This window comes from Boleophthalmus pectinirostris, unplaced genomic scaffold, assembly GCF_026225935.1.
Source record: "Boleophthalmus pectinirostris isolate CB_2022bp ecotype Guang Dong unplaced genomic scaffold, ASM2622593v1 HiC_scaffold_15, whole genome shotgun sequence".
NCBI lineage: Eukaryota > Metazoa > Chordata > Actinopteri > Gobiiformes > Gobiidae > Boleophthalmus > Boleophthalmus pectinirostris.
This window is the reverse complement of record NW_026571070.1, coordinates 2,229,565-2,249,925: the sequence shown is the minus strand read 5'-3', so window position 1 is coordinate 2,249,925 and position 20,361 is coordinate 2,229,565. Positions and strand designations below refer to the sequence as shown.

At 39.9% G+C, this 20,361-nt stretch overlaps 1 protein-coding gene and 1 long non-coding RNA gene across 2 annotated transcripts in view; both read right to left on the bottom strand.

Moving 5' to 3' along the window:
• Positions 1 to 5,478: 5,478 nt before the first annotated feature.
• The window catches only part of LOC129408175 (uncharacterized), a gene marked incomplete at its 5' end in the record, with an annotated part of 15,778 nt that continues 895 nt past the window's right edge, over positions 5,479 to 20,361 (bottom strand). Inside the window, 10 exons of the mRNA XM_055151220.1 lie at positions 5,479 to 5,790; positions 5,870 to 6,139; positions 6,400 to 6,720; positions 13,231 to 13,491; positions 13,644 to 13,843; positions 14,040 to 14,227; positions 14,277 to 14,362; positions 18,266 to 18,382; positions 19,252 to 19,316; positions 19,394 to 19,428. Coding sequence (XP_055007195.1) covers positions 5,483 to 5,790; positions 5,870 to 6,139; positions 6,400 to 6,720; positions 13,231 to 13,491; positions 13,644 to 13,843; positions 14,040 to 14,227; positions 14,277 to 14,362; positions 18,266 to 18,382; positions 19,252 to 19,316; positions 19,394 to 19,428 — 1,851 coding nt within the window. The remainder of the gene's footprint in view (positions 5,791 to 5,869; positions 6,140 to 6,399; positions 6,721 to 13,230; positions 13,492 to 13,643; positions 13,844 to 14,039; positions 14,228 to 14,276; positions 14,363 to 18,265; positions 18,383 to 19,251; positions 19,317 to 19,393; positions 19,429 to 20,361) is intronic.
• LOC129408162 (uncharacterized) lies at positions 18,940 to 20,301 on the bottom strand. The gene is made up of 3 exons (XR_008631853.1): positions 20,196 to 20,301; positions 19,394 to 19,428; positions 18,940 to 19,316 (listed from the first exon to the last, which is right to left on the bottom strand). It is a non-coding gene; the product is annotated as an uncharacterized LOC129408162 (long non-coding RNA).

The window sequence follows — 20,361 nt, the reverse complement described above, 5'->3', positions numbered from 1 at the left end:
GAGGAGGGACCAGGTGAGAGGAGGGAGGGACCAGGTCAGGGGAGAGGGGGAGGGACCAGGTGAGGGGAGAGAGAAAAAGTTTCAAATCAAGGTTTAATCGAATAAACAGATGTGAGCTTTAACATAACTCAGATTTGGCTGTTCACTTGGTCAAATTCTGATCATGTTTCCAGTTTTTGCTCCAGAAAAAGCAGAACCCACTGGTTTGATGTGAATATTAAATCAAGTTCCCAGATTAGTCCCGGACAGAAGGAGAGGAGAGAGTTTAAACTGAAGTTACCCGTTCTTTGTTGGAGATGGTGAATACTGGAAAAAACAATTTTAATAAACAACAACCTTATTATTGTTTCTGTTAAAGTTCAAGTTAAAGAACATCCCCTTTAACTATTACTACTCCACTACTGTAAGTTTTATACTGAACATTCTCTATCGTGTGTTTAGTTCATTCAAAATTTCAAATTTCATGTGTTTTGACTCAACGTTTCTCTTTTACAGCATCTGTACAGAAAGAATGACCCAAGAATGACTAACACGACCAAACCTGTAATCACCACTCCAGCCACGATTCCACCTGTGTGACCTGAAACATCCCAAATCACATTTAAGTTTATACGGTTCTGTGTGAAAACAAAAACACATCTACAGTCCAGTTTGGACTGTAACCAAGTCCTGGTTTAGTCCTGGTTTAGTCCTGGTTTAGTCCTGGTTCAGTCCTGGTTTAGTCCTAGTCCTGGTTTAGTCCTGGTTCAGTCCTGGTTTAGTCCTGGTTCAGTCCTGGTTTAGTCCTGGTTTAGTCCTGGTTTAGTCCTGGTTTAGTCCTGGTTCAGTCCTGGTTTAGTCCTGGTTTAGTCCTGGTTCAGTCCTGGTTCAGTCCTGGTTTAGTCCTGGTTCAGTCCTGGTTCAGTCTGGTTTAGTCCTGGTTTAGTCCTGGTTTAGTCCTGGTTTAGTCCTGGTTCAGTCCTGGTTTAGTCCTGGTTTAGTCCTGGTTCAGTCCTGGTTTAGTCCTGGTTTAGTCCTGTTTAGTCCTGGTTTAGTCCTGGTTCAGTCCTGGTTTAGTCCTGGTTTAGTCCTGGTTTAGTCCTGGTTTAGTCCTGGTTTAGTCCTGGTTTACCTGATGTCAGAGCTTCGTTCACAAAAACCTCAGTAACAGTGAGGTGAGTTTGTTGTTCTGTGGTGAGTTCACACGAGTAAAGTCCCTGATGATCCTGGTTTAGATTCTTTAAAACCAGATCTGGTCCAGGTCTTAGCTCCGCTCTGCTCTCCCAGCCCGGACCGTAAACCGGGACTGATCCGGTCTGGCTCACAATGGTCTGGGTCCTGTTGAAAGTCCAGTTCAGGGTCTTGATGGGGCTGGTTGAGTCCGAGCAGGAGACTGTGGTTTCAGGACCAGACGCAGTGACACGACCTGAGACAAAAACACAACTTTACTTTAGTGATTTAACAGCAAAACAAACAAGCAGGAAGTAAGATTTTATGACATTAAAGCTCCAATATCACACAAAAATTACTCTTTAGAGCTTTAAGTCCTGTTCTAATGTTGTTCCCTCATCAGAAACAGACCTGGAGTTTTGTTTTGTTTCATTCACATGTTTGAGTAACGCTTTATCATTAGTCTGTCTAGCACATATGTCCTGGTCTCAGCCACTGTGTTTAGTGCTGGTTCAGTCCTAGTTTAGTCCTGGTTTAGTGAGTTGAGTAGCACACATGAAGAAATGCAGATGATGCAGCTTTTAAATGGCCCATCTCATGCAAAATCAACTTTTCAGAGCAACTTTTCTACCTTCTAAGACTGATGTGTGGGCCTTGTATTTGTTGCTGAAGTGGTTTTTAGATTGATTGATTGATTGCTTTTTTAACAAACTGTTAAAAAAGTCCTGAGCTCAGAGAACATGAAGAACATGTAGAACATGTAGAACATGTAGAACATGAAGAACATGTAGAACATGAAGCAGTTACTCTGGTCTCACCTTCCACTCTCACAGTGACAAACTTTACTCTGCTGGTGACTGTGTTCAATGTGCTGGTGACACACTTGTATCTTCCTTCATCCTGAACTTTGACCCCTGAGAGCCGCAGTGATGCGTTTCCTGTGGACAGTTCCTCCTCATACAGAGAGGTCTGACCTCTAAAGTTCTGGTTCTGGTGCTGAGGCTGGTTCTGACCGTGATAGAAACTGTGAACTGGAAGATCTTCTGGGATTTTTACCCAGTAGATCACAGGGTTCTGGTCCAGGACTCAAAGCTGCAGGGCAGAACACAGGTCTCCAGAAGAACACAGGAGACAGCAGCGTCTGAGGGAGAAGACATGAGACGCTCAGAGTCCTTCTGCAGTGAACCAGCTCAGAGACACACTCAGAAACCCCAGTGAGGCAAATGTCCTCTGCATTTGACCCTTCAGTGTCTCTGGGTCCTGGAGCAGGTTTTGGATTCACAAACAAAATACATTTGTGCAGCTCTTCGTGTCCTTCAGGTTGAATCTAAATCTGTTTCATTATTTAAAATCATAATTATTCTTCTGTGGGTTTGTGTTGGACCTTTCACTTTCATCATATTTAAAGAGAAGTGAACATGTTCAAACCAAACGAGTGTGAGTCAAAGTGTTTTCATGTCTGGGGTTAGTACCTGTGTGCACCACTAGATGGAACCAGAACATCACAGATCCACAGTGAAACCGAAAGTGTTTTTTACTTATCAGAAACACGCAGCCTGTGTGTGTGTGTGTGTGTGTGTGTGTGTTTTAACTGAAAAATAACATCATACTTTAAAAATAAATGAGTTAAACTACAGTAATGTGATAAACCTGAGACTGCAGGGACCATTACAAAAGTCTTATTAATGATTCACACACAGAGAAAGAAGTGACATTTGCGTTTATCTCCATAAATATTAAACTAGAACAAAGTTATAAACGTTACTCCACAGTCACATGAAAACACAACACCTGTAATCTAGAGTCACGTGAACTTTAACGAGACACAAACACAAACAGACTGAACAGAGAAAACAGGACAATCACTTACATATTTAAGTCGTTTCCGTTTTTCCACGGACGGAATAAAAAAAAATGTTGTGTGGGACTTACCTTTTAAAAAACAACATTTAAATACAGACATCACTATCTGGAGAAATAAACCAAACTGCAGCATGTTTGGTGAAGTTTCCTGGTTTTCTTCTTCATAAAAACACTTCACACTCTGTAGTTGACTTCAGCCACACGCCCAAAAGAAACGGAGACATGAAAATGTGTGTCTCTCCTCCACAGTCCCGCTGATGGGGGAGTTCAGGGCAGGACAAAACTCCAGCATCAGTGTCATGTCTGTGTTCGCCAGCAGAGGGCGCTGTCGCTGCAGTTAATAATGTGACACAGATAAATGTGTTTTTATTGGGGTTAGTTTTTTTGTTCCTTTGCAACATAAACATGCAACAGACATTAGACAGGACGATACAATAAGTGCAATACAGAACAACACAAATGCAAACACCACCATAGCAGACAAAGAGTGTGTGTGTGTGTGTGTGTGTGTGTGTGTGTGTGTGTGTGTGTGTGTGTGTGTGTGTGTGTGTGTGTGTGTGTGTGTGTGTGTGTTTTCATGTGTTCGCAAACTTCAGTCTCTCTCTGACTTAACACTATGACGGAGCTGAAATGAAACATAGATACACTTAATGCCACACTGGGGAACATTTCAGGCAACACAATGACATCTCCATGACGTGGACTCGACTCGACTCAACTTCAGAAACTGAATTTATTTGGAATTTCAGTTTAAACATTACAGAGAAATGAAACATTGTGCTCATGTCCAAGTTATCAACAGCTTTAAAAATACTTCTGTAAATACAAACTCTAGTTTTACATCAACATGTGAAGGTCATAAACAAGTCCAGCTGGAAAACATTAAAAAGTAACTGTTATAAATAAAAAATATATAAAGATTTTTCTTCAAACAAACTGCAAACACAGAACATTCATTCAGAAATTTTAACTCTGACTGAGCTGGATTTCGATTCATGTAAAAGTGCACATGTATAAAAAGTTTTCAGTAACAGTTGAATATTGAAGTAAACTGGCTGGACAGACGTAAAACTTCTGTTATTCCACAGAGAAACAGAGTCTAGTTCTGTAAAAAGGAAAATTAACAGAAGAGCAAAAGTAACAAGAGAAAAGTGACATTAAGTGTGTGTGTGTGTGTGTGTGTGTGTGTGTGTGTGTGTGTGTGTGTGTGTGTGTGTGTGTGTGTGTGTGTGTGTGTGTGTGTGTGTGTGTGTGTGTGTGTGTGTGTGTGTGTGTGTGTGTGTGGTCCAGTCATTAATGCAGATTAAATCTTCAAAATGATCAGAACTTTGAATATTTCTGTAGGATGAAGTTGTTCTGGCTACAGGCGAACAGTAAAGTGCAAGAGAAAGTGTGTGTCCTATTAAATATTATATTAAAATTTTAAAATCATGACCTAATTGACACAAATGTTATGTGTTATGTATGAACCTAAATGTGTTGCACCGTTTTCTACCAGTAGATGTCACCAAGCAACTAGGTCATGTTTAAGTTGCAGAGTTTTGTATTCAATAAAGAAAAAGTGAATGAATCAGTGAACGTGTGTGTGCATAGCTCTGTGTGTTGTGTAAAAGTGTTTGTATAGTGACATAAAAGAACAAAATAACAATCTTCTCATTCAAGTGCACCTGTACAGAGTTACAGAACAGAACATTCAAAAGTAAAATGCAGTGAGAGGTTTTGGGTTAAATCTCTGATCTCCACATTACTGTAAATGATTTATTATGAAGTGTTAAACACTTCTCCCTCTGATGTCTCACAGACAGAAAAGGAGAAATTCTGTCAACTGGATCAAAGTTTTTAATCAAAGACGTTTTGCAGCTCATCCAAACAAGTTTGTCCAGCAGCGTCTGACCAGAACTGAACAAGCAGCTTGGATGAGCTGTGAAACGTTTTCAATCAAAAACTTTTATCCAGTGACAGAGTTAAATTTCTCCTTTGCTATGGATCCTACCTTCTTGTTATATGATGGATGGATCTTCCTCCTGTTTGCAGTGTGAAGCTCCACTTGGTTCAGTTGGTTTGGGAGATCATTCTCATGTGGACTCAAGTATTTTGTGGCACTGGCAGTTCCTCCAACAATGATGTGAATTAAAGTGGAATGTTGGGCAATAAATTAAAAATATTTCATAATTGTTCTTTTTCCAGTTTAGTCCCAGTTCAGTCCTTGTTTGGTTCAGTCAAGGTTCAGTCCTTGGTTCTGTTTGAAGAAAAATGTTTAGCCCAAAGTTGGATTTTGTTAATCCTGAAAAGAGATCAGCTCAGGAGCTAGATAAGTCTGAAGTGGAAGGGTGGAGGCCAGCGAAGACTGACGACCACCATGGACTATCATCAGTACAAATGCACCAACTATAATTATCCACAAAGATAAGAGTTTTCCTGTAGAAAGAGAAGAGTGTGTGAAATCCTTGTGTTCAGATGAAACCAGGAGTCACTGCTCACACTTACCTCCTGTCTCTGTCTGTGTCTCTGCTTCAGTGACTTCAGTGAGGATAATAAAGTTCTCCTGTTCAGTCTTGAGTTCACAGGAGAACAGGCCCAGCTGCTCTTTGGTCAGATTCTTCAGGATCAGACTGTTGGACTCTGTGACTCCAACAACAAACTGTCTCCAGGACTCAGTGTAGACCGACTCTGGTCCAGACCGACTCAGAATGATCTGATTCTGGTTGAACCTCCAAATGAGACTCTTCACTGGAGCAGAGGGTTCAGTGCAGGAGATTGTCACATAATCTGAAACATCTAAAACAACAAAACAAAAGGATCAAGTAAAAATATTAAAATAAGACAGAGCTCTTTATAACTGATCCTAAACACAAACCTCTGTAATAATAAATGACACTGTTCCTCCTGTAGGTGGCGCTCCTCCAGCTGCCCCTGCTGTTGCTCACATTACAGCTGTATTGATGTGGAGGGCTGTGAGGCAGAGACACAGAGCTGTGCACAGACCACACTCCGCCCTCTGAGGGGGTCACCGTGGTAAGAGCTGCAGAGGAGGGAGGGCTCCAGGACACTGAGGGTTTGGGGTAGACTCCCTCAGATCTACAGAGGAGCTCCTGCCCCTGCTGCTGCAGAGACACTGGAGCTGGAGCTACAGAGAGAGGAACATGAAGAACATGAAGAACATGAGGAACATGAAGAACATGAAGAACATGAGAACATGAAGAACATGAGAACATGAGGAACATGAGGAACATGAGGAACATGAAGAACATGAAGAACATGAAGAACATGAAGAACATGAGAACATGAGAACATGAAGAACATGAGGAACATGAGGAACATGAGAACATGAAGAACATGAAGAACATGAGGAACATGAAGAACATGAAGCAGTTACTCTGGTCTCACCTTCCACTCTCACAGTGACATATTTTCCTCTGGTGACTGTGGTCAATGTGCTGGTGACACACTCGTATTTTCCTTCATCCTGAACTTTGACCCCTGAGAGCCGCAGTGATGCGTTTCCTGTGGACAGTTCCTCCTCAAACAGAGAGGTCCGACCTCTAAAGTTCTTGTGCTGGTGCTGGTTCTGGTTCTGACCGTGAAAGTAACTGTGGACTGGAAGATCTTCTGGGGTCTTTAACCAGAGGATCACAGGTTCTGGTCCAGACTCAAAGCTGCAGGGCAGAACACAGGTCTCCAGAAGAACACAGGACACTTCTGCATCACCTGAAAAACACAAGTTTATTATTTTTACTGCACCAGGTTTAAATAAATCAATAAATCAACTAGAATTTACTCAATCTAAACAGTCACACACTTTCATTTCTTTAAGTCTCACAGTTAGACTTAGACAAACTTTGGACACAGAGGCTCACACATCACAATATAATATAATAACAAAGAGAAATAGTAATAATAAATTCTAAGAAATAAGATGCAAAAATAGAAAGAGTCAAGTGTCAAATAAGACATAATTATATAAATGTGAGGAAAATCAAAGATGATGTGATGATTGACAGGACAGAGTATTATCTGTTACATAAGGGTGAGTTTACAGTTGTAGGGAGTATTATCTGTTACATAAGGGTGAGTTGTTGTACAGTTGTAGGGAGTATTATCTGTTCCATAAGGGTGAGTTGTACAGTTGTAGGGAGTATTATCTGTTACATAAGGGTGAGTTGTTGTACAGTTGTAGGGAGTATTATCTGTTACATAAGGGTGAGTTGTTGTACAGTTGTAGGGAGTATTATCTGTTACATAAGGGTGAGTTTTACAGTTGTAGGGAGTATTATCTGTTACATAAGGGTGAGTTGTACAGTTGTAGGGAGTATTATCTGTTACATAAGGGTGAGTTGTTGTACAGTTGTAGGGAGTATTATCTGTTACATAAGGGTGAGTTGTTGTACAGTTGTAGGGAGTATTATCTGTTCCATAAGGGTGAGTTGTTGTACAGTTGTAGGGAGTATTATCTGTTCACATAAGGGTGAGTTGTTGTACAGTTGTAGGGAGTATTATCTGTTACATAAGGGTGAGTTGTTGTACAGTTGTAGGGAGTATTATCTGTTACATAAGGGTGAGTTGTTGTACAGTTGTAGGGAGTATTATCTGCATGTATATCTGTGGTGGAATGTTCTGTGGTTACCATGGAGACATAATGCCCACATTAGCACAAAAAAGTTTTAAGATGGTCTGAAAAATAAAATAAAACTGGATTTGCTCACATTTTCCGGAGCCTGTGGTGCATTTTTGGTCCTGAACTTTTCAAACCTCCCAGAGTAAAGTGTGTGTCCTCACAGCAGCTCCTCACATGTTAGTAGAATTCTAGAGTTTTCTCATATGTATCTCATATTCTCATACACACTAATGGTTTAAACACTGACAGCAGTTGTCCACTCTACAACTTCAGAACTTTTAGCTGCATAAATATGCAAAACTAAACAAATGAGCTACAGGTACAGTGGGGATGATTTTAGACAAGACGGAAATCTGATAATCAAATTCAAAAAGTTGATTGTCAAATTTCCATATGAACATATGAGAAATTTAAATTATGTTCTCACTCTGAATCTTCTAAATTAAATAATAATAAAATAAAAGGAAAAGGCCAAAGTTCTTCTTTGGCCCTAAAATACAACCACAGCATTGGAGGAGAGGGACTATGGACGTGTACGACGGACAGATTAGTGATCTTTAACCTCGTCTTTCTTCCTGATGTTTGAATTTACTGTTGAGTGCAATTTAAAGTCATTTGTGGGATTATTTTGGGAGGATTTGATGAGTTGAGTGAAGTTGCCCGTTACTTTCCACAAAAGTTTTCTCTACGTAAATATGTCAAAAACGACTAAAAGCGTCGCTCAGATCGTGAGAATCGGCTGCAAAGAATCAATCCAAGTCTCAAAAAGTGAGCACAACTCCAAAAATAAAATCTTCCCCAAAAGGACAGAAACAAAATGCGATGGAAACGTTCACTTTTGTTTGGAGTAGTCTCACTAAACTTTGTTACTAACTGATGTAATGTTGATTAATTAAGTCTAAATAAATATGTATATATTATTAGTATTAGTTATTTATCTTTTCCCAGGGTCTACTGCTGGGGTCTGTATGTCCTCCTGGTTCAGCTGATGTGCTGCTGCAGCCAAATGAATGAAAATGAAAATTTAACTCACCTTCAAACGCACAATGTGGTAAAAAAGAAAAAAACAAGGTCCCAAGAAACAGCAGAGGAGCGGATGGAGACATTTTATAGATGCAAAAATCCTGAACACAGATGCGTGTGTCCTGTTGTTTTTGGATCCTTGTCATACTTGACCTGGCTATAAATATTGGCTAAATATATCACACTTTTATTTCCTCGTACCTGTCACCTGGTTCTACTAGTTCATCTCGATTCTTTGAGGTGTGCGACCTCTGCCTCACAGCATCATATGTTGAAAAATCTACTTTGGCCTCTGAAATGTTTGTTATATAGTTAGTCAAAACACAAGTTAGCACGGGGATAAACTAAATAAGTCCAGTTTTTCTTGTTGACGTTATATGAAGTAATAGTTTATTGGTATTATGATTTTATACAACAAAATCTTCAACTTATTTATTTTTAATTCTGTTTTATTTTGTTTCTTTATAATTTAGGCATTTATGTTTTTTTATTTTTACATATTATTATTATTGAGATATAAATAAGGAATTAGAGAGATTGTCGCCATGGTAACCTGCAGTAAAGAATGTCCAGTTGCAGCAGATTTGTTTCGAGTAATTCTTTACTTTCAATAATATTTTTCCCTTTAATACTTTGATAATTGTTAGATTTTTTTGCATTTACACTTCATCTGATGTCCAGGTTCTACCAAATCTAATGTCAACTAGAAAAAATACAAAATTAGGTTGTATATTCTTCTTTTAAAGTAATCAAATTTTGTGTCCATACGGTGTTTTGACACACAAACACTTTAATTCTGCATAAAATATAGAGCAGTGCAGTGTTTTTGGATGAATATTTATTTTCATAATTCAGAGTGACAGTCCTGTATTATTGGTGTTTTTCAGATTCTAGAATGTGATGGTGTTAAACTTCCAGACGGGGGCAGGAGACAGTTTTTCCTGTTGCTTTCACTGAATTTGCCATGAAATATTGGAAAGGTAAATTCACAAATATATTTCTAAGACTCTGCTGCATTACAACAAAAATCTGCAGCTGAACAATATTAATTTCACCTGCCCCCCATGTGTATGAAATAATATTGGCCTGTAGAATGTAGTGAAATCATCTAAAACCCAGCAAATGTGACCACAGATACACCATTATGTCCATTTTAACACTTAAATCAATGCATTTTCTGTCCGTTTTCACATCGTTTTCAATCAGAATTTTGCTCTTGTTTCACTCACAAGATGCCACATGGATCTGTACCTATCTATTACTATTACCTATTATCTAAAACTATTACTATTACTTATTATCTAATATTATTACTATGACTTATTCTCTATAAATATTACCTATTATCTATTATCTAATACTATTACTTATTATCTAATACTTCTGCTTTAACAAATAAGTTTCCATGTTGTTACATAAACTTATTGTACAGCATTTTCATTGTATATTTCACTTTCAGATGTAATTAAAAACATGTTACAAGTTTTACATTTCATATTTATTAAAAACAAAACTGTAACATTATTTCTGTACTAACTTTAGCTTTAGCTTTAGCTCAGTTCAAACTCAAAATGGCGTCCAGCCCGTGACCGCAGTAACTTTAACATGAACATCCTGTGCTCAAACTTTACAAAAATGTACTAAATAAATGCTCAGACATATTTATGAACAGCTCACAGTGTCTAATAATGAAGTGAACATCCGCCCGCGCGAGCCTGTGCCCGCGATGTGTTTTACTCACATCGTCAGTTCAACAGTGAGTGCGTTTACGTGAACATCAGTGTCCCGGTTATGATCGGGTTTTTTGAGTATCCCGGTTTCTTCATGGTGCATGTAAACGCAGTATCCCGGTTATTAGAAACCAGGTTACTGTAGCTGGTTTATTCCGATAGTAACATTGATACTGTGGCATGTAAACGCAGTATCCCAGTTACTGCAACATAAAGTTGAGTCACATGTGTCCAAAAGACAAACACTTTCCAGTCTTTTTACCACAACAGAAGTGACATAAATAAAGTGACCGACATAATAAAGAGACCGACATAAATAAAGTGACCGACATAAATAAAGAGACCGACATAAATAAAGAGCTGCTCTAAACCTGCACACGTACAATCTGCACTCGTATGACCTGCATGGTTATGATCACTGAAAAGCTAAAACATGAACTATCTCCTACACAGAACAGACTCACAATCATCAGCACCTCTTCTGTCACAAAAAGAACACACATAATCCACTGAGTCGTGTCTTTTAGTCCAAAAAAAAAAAAAACTGATCTCATCAGCGGCACAAGTAGGGAGCTGTTTTTATCACCGCTAACAGTTTATGCAAATTAGCCATGTGGTCTTAAGTTTCGTTCCTGTAAAACATAAACAAATGTGATCAAAGCTGAATGATCTGATCAAACGGGCTGATGTGGCTGTATAGTGGTTCTGGTTTATATGTTGTAAAGTTGAGTTTATTTATGCAGAAGATTTTAATGAAGAATCTGTTGGGTTTGATGTGTGCAGTGGATTGTGGGAAGATCTCACAGCTCCTTACGCTGGTTAAACCTCCCGACGCTAAAGGAGCTCACGGTTTGTATTTTTCCTGGTTTATTAAATTGATTTAAGTTAATTTTTGTGCTCGCACATTTGTAAGATTATGTCAAGAAACCGGGATATTCCATTTGATCATGTACACAGGGATACGAGTGTCCTGGTTTCTCAGAGCTCATGTAAACACAGTAACACGAACACTGACAGAACCGGGATATGGAGAATAACCGGGATACTAATGTGCATGTAAACACACTCAGTGTTCACATTTACACAGAAACATATGAAAGGTTTAATCTCAACACCAGGACTGTTTGGATGTGACACAAATGACTTTTTACCAACATGAGAAAGGAACAAAAGGGACAGATGTTTGGTTCTGTGCATCACAGGACTGCAGGGTTATTCTGTTTTAAAGGCCGTTTTCTGACTCCAGACAATGTCATATTTAAAACATAAATAAAATAGAAAAAATATGAAATGCATTACTCAGTGGGAGCTGTTTTTAACCCTTTCAGCATATTTAAATCATGTATTACTACATTAGCATGCTAGTTGTTACTATGACTGTAAACTTCTCATCTCTGAAAGTTGTGAAAAGCACTTACTGCTGTAAATAATCAGGATATTCATAAGGAAAGTGAGGAAGAACTTTGGACCACTGCAAACTGTTTCATCCTCTTAAACCACTCACAGTCGACTGTAGAGCAGCTAGAGTCAAAACTGTCAAGAAAGAGTCACTTCAAAATAATATTACTCAAGTAGAAGTCAAAAGTATTTGGGAAAAGTACTACTCAAGTGAGAGTAACTTAAAGAGGATCTGATTTAAAATTAAAAGTGAATGTGATGTGAAAGCTTTTACTGTTAATGAAAATATTACTCCAGTAAAAGTATGCAGCTAGAAAAGTACTTTTATAAATTTAAGTATTTTAACTGAGCACTTCCCACATTTGTAGAAGTCTTTGTCCAGGGAAAGTGATCAAAATGAAACAAATACATTCTATTAATTACACATAAAATACAATTTAATATAATTCAAACTAACAGAGAGAAAACTGAAGGAATGAGAGTCAGAATGAACAGATCAGCTCAAGATGACAGAACAGAACAGAACAGAACAGAACAGAACAGAACAGAACAGAACAGGACTCACTGTTTTATTTGCACCATTTTGTTTATTTCAGTCCATGTGAGACACACAACTGCAGATGTAATATAAACTGAGCCACATCTGTTTAACCAGAGCAAAAAGCACATGAAACATCACCTTTTATAATGTCACATCTGTACATTTAAAGATTAAATAAATACGTAAAAACAAAGGAAACTGAGGCTCTCAAAAGGAAGTGACCAAAGTGAAACACAGATGAGACTAAAGTCTCTAATGTGAATATTATTTATACTCACATATTTACAGAGACACATCCAACAAAAGGAAATGTTGTTCTCATAAACACTGACAGGAAACCAGGACTAAACCAGAACTAAACCAGGACTAAACCAGAACTAAACCAGAACTAAACCAGAACTAAACCAGAACTAAACCAGGACTAAAACAGGACTGAACCAGGACTTTTTCTTTGGATGACACTTGTCATTCAAAAATCACACATGATCATTGAAAACTGAAACGTAACAGAAACATGCTCCAAATATGATTCAAAGTGAGTAACAGTGAAACAATATTCTCAATAATATGAAACAATAAAACTCTGCAGTGTAGAGCAGGAGAACTCATCTACTGGAGGGTTTCAGACTCTAGAATGTTCTGAGGTCACACTCCCACTGACATTTCACTTTCAGAACAAATATACAACAGGAAAATTCACTAATATGAGGGGGACTGTAGTCCTTGGCAGAGGTCTGCGCTCTCTGACTGCTTTTCTAGTTCTTAATAGTTTCAGACTCTAAGCTCTTCTCATCCATCAAAGCGCCTCCTGACAGACGAATGAAACTAGTCCATCCACACTCTCCCGCTGTACAAAAGTGTAACGTTTGTTTTGATGCTTAAACACAGACAGAGCTTCAGATCACACTTACTCAGTTCAGTGAGGATAATAAAGTTCTCCTGTTCAGTCTTGAGTTCACAGGAGAACAGGCCCAGCTGCTCTGTGGTCAGACGCTTCAGGACCAGACTGTTGGACTTTGTGACTCTAACAACAAACTGTCTCCAGGACTTAGTGTAGAACAGCACTGGTCCAGACCGACTCAGAATGATCTGATTCTGGTTGAACCTCCAAATGAGACTCTTCACTGGAGCAGAGGGTTCAGTGCAGGAGATTATCACATAGTCTGAAACAACTAAAACAACAAAACAAAAGGATCAAGTACAAATATTAAAATAAGTCAGGACTCTTTGTAAAGGATCCTAAACACAAACCTCTGATAATAAATGACACTGTTCCTCCTGTAGGTGGCGCTCCTCCAGCTGCCCCTGCTGTTGCTCACATTACAGCTGTATTGATGTGGAGGGCTGTGAGGCAGAGACACAGAGCTGTGCACAGACCACACTCCGCCCTCTGAGGGGGTCACCGTGGTAAGAGCTGCAGAGGAGGGAGGGCTCCAGGACACTGAGGGTTTGGGGTAGACTCCCTCAGATCTACAGAGGAGCTCCTGCCCCTGCTGCTGCAGAGACACTGGAGCTGAACATGAGCTACAGAGAGAGGAACATGAAGAACAAGAACATGAAGAACATGAAGAACATGAAGAACATGAGGAACATGAAGAACATGAAGAACATGAGGAACATGAAGAACATGAAGAACATGAGGAACATGAACATGAGGAACATGAGGAACATGAGGAACATGAGGAACATGAAGAACATGAAGCAGTTACTCTGGTCTCACCTTCCACTCTCACAGTGACATATTTTACTCTGGTGACTGTGGTCAATGTGTTGGTGACACACTCGTATTTTCACTTCATCCTGAACTTTGACCCCTGAGAGTCGCAGTGATGCGTTTCCTGTGGACAGTTCCTCCTCAAACAGAGAGGTCCGGTCTGTAAAGATCTGGTTCTGGTGCTGGTTCTGGTTCTGACCGTGAAAGTAACTGTGGAACTGGAAGATCTTCTGGGGTCTTTACCCAGTTAATCACAGGTTCTGGTCCAGACTCAAAGCTGCAGGGCAGAACACAGGTCTCCAGAAGAACACAGGACACTTCTGCATCACCTGAAAAACACAAGTTTATTATTTTTACTGCACCAGGTTTAAATAAATCAATAAATCAACCAGAATTTTCTCTTTTTAAACAGTCACACACTTTTCATTTTTGTTTTAATTTGATGTTCATTTGTCTATTGATGTGTTGCACTGGTGTCATGCTGGGGGTGTTCTGCATGTACATCAATGGTGGAATTTTCAGCAGTTACCATAAAGACCCAATGCACATTAACAAACACTGCCAAACATGTTTTAAGAGAAGATTTGAGAGCACAGAGGGGGCAGTGTGGGAGGAGCCTCGTACTGTCTCTGCTGGGGGCAGTGTGGGAGGAGCCTCGTACTGTCTCTGCTGGGGGCAGTGTGGGAGGAGCCTCGTACTGTCTCTGCTGGGGCAGTGTGGGAGGAGCCTCGTACTGTCTCTGCTGGGGCAGTGTGGGAGGAGCCTCGTACTGTCTCTGCTGGGGCAGTGTGGGAGGAGCCTCGTACTGTCTCTGCTGGGCAGTGTGGGAGGAGCCTCGTACTGTCTCTGCTGGGGCAGTGTGGGAGGAGCCTCGTACTGTCTCTGCTGGGGCAGTGTGGGAGGAGTCTCGTACTGTCTCTGCTGGGGCAGTGTGGGAGGAGCCTCGTACTGTCTCTGCTGGGGCAGTGTGGGAGGAGTCTCGTACTGTCTCTGCTGGGGCAGTGTGGGAGGAGCCTCGTACTGTCTCTGCTGGGGGCAGTGTGGGAGGAGCCTCGTACTGTCTCTGCTGGGGCAGTGTGGGAGGAGCCTCGTACTGTCTCTGCTGGGGCAGTGTGGGAGGAGCCTCGTACTGTCTCTGCTGGGGCAGTGTGGGAGGAGTCTCGTACTGTCTCTGCTGGGGGGCAGTGTGGGAGGAGCCTCGTACTGTCTCTGCTGGGGGGCAGTGTGGGAGGAGTCTCGTACTGTCTCTGCTGGGGGCAGTGTGGGAGGAGTCTCGTACTGTCTCTGCTGGGGCAGTGTGGGAGGAGCCTCGTACTGTCTCTGCTGGGCTGTGGGGACTCTGCTGGGGCAGTGTGGGAGGAGTCTCGTACTGTCTCTGCTGGGGGCAGTGTGGGAGGAGTCTCGTACTGTCTCTGCTGGGGCAGTGTGGGAGGAGCCTCGTACTGTCTCTGCTGGGGGGCAGTGTGGGAGGAGTCTCGTACTGTCTCTGCTGGGGGCAGTGTGGGAGGAGTCTCGTACTGTCTCTGCTGGGGGCAGTGTGGGAGGAGCCTCGTACTGTCTCTGCTGGGGGCAGTGCAGAACCGACTCAGGTTTGTGACGCAGTGAGACTCAGGAGGAAAAGAAATCATCAAATCCTCATCAAAGAAGTAAAAGTGTGACAGTGTCTCTACAGTCTGTGTGAAGTGTCCACTGGTTTATTATAAGAGATAAACAGTCTGAGAAACTCTTTTCTTATTTTCACTGAATCAAAATTCTGAACTGTAAATTATTTAACCAAATGAACTAAAACACTTCACATAAACTCCAGCTGTGCACGAGTGTGTGTTGTGTTTCATTAACATCACAGTGTTTATTATATTACACTCATTAGCAGAAAAAAATTACTTTTTTTTTTGAGTCTTAAAACATAAAATCGAAATCAAATGGATATCGTGACCCGTGTATCGAGATATATAAAACTGTTTTGCACATGTGTAAAAATGGATTTTGAATGGATTCTCTTCTTTTAAATTACAGTCTAAAATAGTAACTTCATAATAAAACGAGAATATACAAAGATAATAAAACTACAGTGTTAATATTGACACTAGATGACCTCTTTAAACAATCTAATTTTACATCACACTTCCACAAAACAACAGAAACAAAATGTGATTGTTCAGTTCAGTTTATGTTCCATTTACAGTAGTTTATAAAAAGAGTGCACAGCACTAATGCACCAAACTGACAAATTAAAACATTAAAACATAAACACAAGTGAAAGACTTCAAGAAAACACTGCAGCTTTAACTTTGGTTCTGTTGTGGTAAAAGAGCCGCATGAATCTGATCCAAACAATTTTAAATATTAAATATTATTATAAACACAAGACTTAAAAACACAAACAGGACTTTTCTTAACACTGATTTAAAGTTGCAGCGTCTGCAGAGTCTAGTAAAGTCTAAAGTCTAAAGTCAAGTGTTCACCTGAGAAAAGATTTAACTCACCTCCAAAGGCACAATATGGTAAAAATGATAAAAAACAAAAAGATCCCAAGAAACAGCAGAGGAGCAGATGGAAACATTTTAAACACGCAAAAATACTGAACTTCATGGAGGCGTGTGTCCCGTTGTTCTGGATCATTGTCCTGCTTCACCTTGGTATAATGTGAAAGTCTAAACATATAAACATACAAACTCCTCATATCACCTGACAGAGCGGCTCGACTAGTTCACTTAGATCAGGCATGTCCAAACTATGGCCCGTGGGCCAAATGCGGCACTCAGACAAATTTTTCTTGGCCCTCAGGCTTCCAGGTGAATTGGTCCAAGTTACCATGTATCAATTAAAATTTTACTTTTTACTGCAAGTTTTTGAAAATCTACCTTGATAAAGTGAATATTTAATGTTTACTGTGTGGTTTTAAGGATCTTAGCATGAATAAAGATGATGGCTCATTCTAACCTGTTAAACCTGCACATATTTTAATTATTCATGGTATTGAGCACCAGTTTACAGCCCTCGATCGGCTCTCTGCTTCATCTGTGTTTAGATATGTGGCCCTTGATGAAAAAAGTTTGGACACCCCTGACTTAGATTGTTGGAGGTGACGCCCTCTGTTGGACACATCATATATTGAAACATCTACATTGGCCTCAGTTCAGTTCAGTTTAAATATTTAGTGTTAGTGACTTTACACCATGAAATGAATGAATGAGTTCTTGTAACTTATTCAGGTTTACAGTGAGGACAGAGGAGCCAAAAGTTTAACTCAAGTCATAATTCTGTTACTTCTTATTTATTTAAAACACTGACAGTGCACAGAAAACATTAATCTGACAGAGAAAAGATGCTCTGTGCCAGATTTAGCTGCATTTCCATGTGCAGACCTCAGGCAGAACAACACACATGAAATAAACTATTGACATTACAGCATCTCTGACAACAACATGACATCAACATCCACAATAAAGTTCATCATGAAACATTTAAAACAGTCAAACAGCGTTCATTCTACTTTTCATAAATAAAACATGTTCAGTTCAACATTATCTTCTAAAAATATTCAAATTCATTGTTCTCAGCATCTTCTAAAATGTACAAATTCATCAGAAATGTTATATATTATAATTTATCAACAACATCAAGACAAATGTGACACAGATCTACAGCACCATCAGAATCAGAGCGTCTCGTTTCTCTTTCCTCGTTTCCTTCTCCTCGATTCTCACAGAGGAGACACGGGGAGGACAGAGGATCTAAACTCTTCACTCACAACAATAAAGTTTGATTCTTTCCTGTGGCGTCTGCGGGTTTTTTCGGAAGGTTCAATGCGTGTCCTAAAAAGAAGCACAGGAGATGGAGAATCCGAGAGAACAGGCCACTTTATTTCAGCATTTCCATTGAGAGAGATTCAAGTTGATTACCAAGTACAACTGCCGCCCCGGAACGACGCCTCTGACCAACTCAAAATCAGGGGTAGCTTTATACTACATCTTGACAAAACATTAACTTGTTGATTTAGCATATACAGCAAGAAAATGAACAATACTGCTGACCCAGTGCACCTTATCATGGGTGGGAACATGCCACGGGGTCCACATATGTCAGTTTTTCTGCTTCGTGGCATCTCAAAGTCCAGAAAAACATGTTATATAGACCTATACATAGTCATACGTGTTTTCCACCCTGTTGTCATTCCAAAGTCCATAATATTGGGTGAATTAGCATGACCAACACATAATATTTCCCACACGTCTGCTCCTGAAGCTCCTGAAGCTCCTGAAGCTCCTGAAGCTCCTGAAGCTCCTGAAGCTCCTGAAGCTCCTGAAGCTCCTGAAGCCTCCTCAGGTTCGCTCCTTCACTCTGTGCTTCTCACTTCATATGACACGTTTGATTGACAGCTGAAAAATGAGGATCGAGGAGAAGGAAGAAGTTTGAAGAAGTCGAATGGTGACTCCAGATGTGGCACCGAGTCTTTGACCTCAAGTCCAAGTCAAGTCCCAAGTCAAACACAGGCAAGTCCAAGTCGAGTCTCGAGTCACTGGTCCATAAGTCCAAGTCAAGTCCAAGTCATCTGTTTTGAGCTTCAAGTCATTTCAAGTCTTTAAACCAAAGGACCAAATATAGTTTAGATTTTTACAATTTATATGATTTTTAAACTAAATTGTACTGAAAAAGTCATAGTATTTTTATATATGTATGTATGTACTTGTACTGTACTGTATGTACTGTATTACTGTATAATACTGTATATTACTGTATAATACTGTGTATTACTGTATAATACTGTGTATTACTGCAGTACTTTTGAGTATCTCAGTACTTCAGTTACTGTTGCCATAGTAACAAACAGAAGTGGGAGGGACATGTTCCAGTTTTTTCTTGTAAAATTCAGCACCACATTTATCAACTGTAAAGAGAAAAGTATTTTATAAAAACATATATTTTAGGAGAAGCATCAAGTCTTCTCAAGTCAAAGGGTTCAAGTCTGAGTCAAGTCCCAAGTCAATGACCTTCAAGTTTTCAGGTTTGGAGAAGTAATTTTTAAAAGCAAAATTAAGAAAAAAAATCCAGGTGAGAACAAATGTTCTAAAAATCCCCTTTGGTCTGGAAGAGTTAAACTGTTGTTAAGTTCTTCTTGGCTTGTTCCTCTGAGTTCACCACTGTCTCCAAACACCTTCAAATGTTTGCACGTTTCACTGGTCACTTTGGTTTTGCGTCAGATGCCCTTCCTCACTCTCGTCATGTTCAGGCACTTCTGATGAGTCTGGGTTCAGTGGCTGTTGTTCATTTATGTTCTGACTGTAAATAAAGACAAACACTTAAAGTCAGTGCACAGCTCCTCGACTCCAATGTGTCTGTACAACGGAGATACTCACAGTTCAATACGAGTCTCGGGTCTGGATTCAGTTTCCTGCAGAGATAAAACACACATTCAGTTTGTGTGAGCAGCTCAGTTAGAGATGATCACCCCCCTGAGATTATGTACATTTGTTGTGTTCATTATACCTCCTCTTTACTTCTCTAAACTTATACAATTATACTGTCAAATACTATAAACTGAATATTTTGACAAGATCTGAATATTATTGTCATTTGCCAATTGAATATTTTTATCTTGTAATTTAAGATCCTGTCTGCTCCTCTGGCTCTGCTCTGGATATTTTAAGGCGTGTACTGTGCAGAGATTATAGTTCTTAATAGATTCAGACTCTAAGATCTTCTCATCCATCAAAGCAACTCCTGACAGACCAATGAAACTAGTCCATCCACACTCTCCCGCTGTACAAAAGTGTAACGTTTGTTTTGATGCTTTTGTTGGATGAGACTGAAGTGATTTTAAAATGTCTGAAAAATGACACAGAGAACTGAGCCACAGACAGAGCTTCAGATCATCAGGAGACAAAGAAACAGGAACACCAGGTTCATAAGGCCTTAATAAGACAATAAGGTGTTCTAAAGTCTCACTCCATGAAACAGAGATATCTGAGGAGGCTTGTTCCTGCGTTTACAGCAGCTCACATGTTGCAGATAAATGACTGTGATTGGTCCTTCACAAACTTGAAGGTAATTTTCTGTGACGAGGCTCCAGATGCTTTTCAAAGAGAACGCCAGGGTTCAACTGCTCTGGTCCTGACAGAACAACACAAACAAACTGGATCTGACTCTAGATCTACTCACACAGATACGTTTCCAACAGACGAGAACAATGATGATGATCATCTGGACTAATACGATTGGAATTAGAACAGCGGCTATAATTTTCCACACATCTGAGTGTTTTCCTGCAGAAAGAGAAGAGTGTGTGAATTCTCTGTGTTCAAGATGAAACCAGGAGTCACTGCTC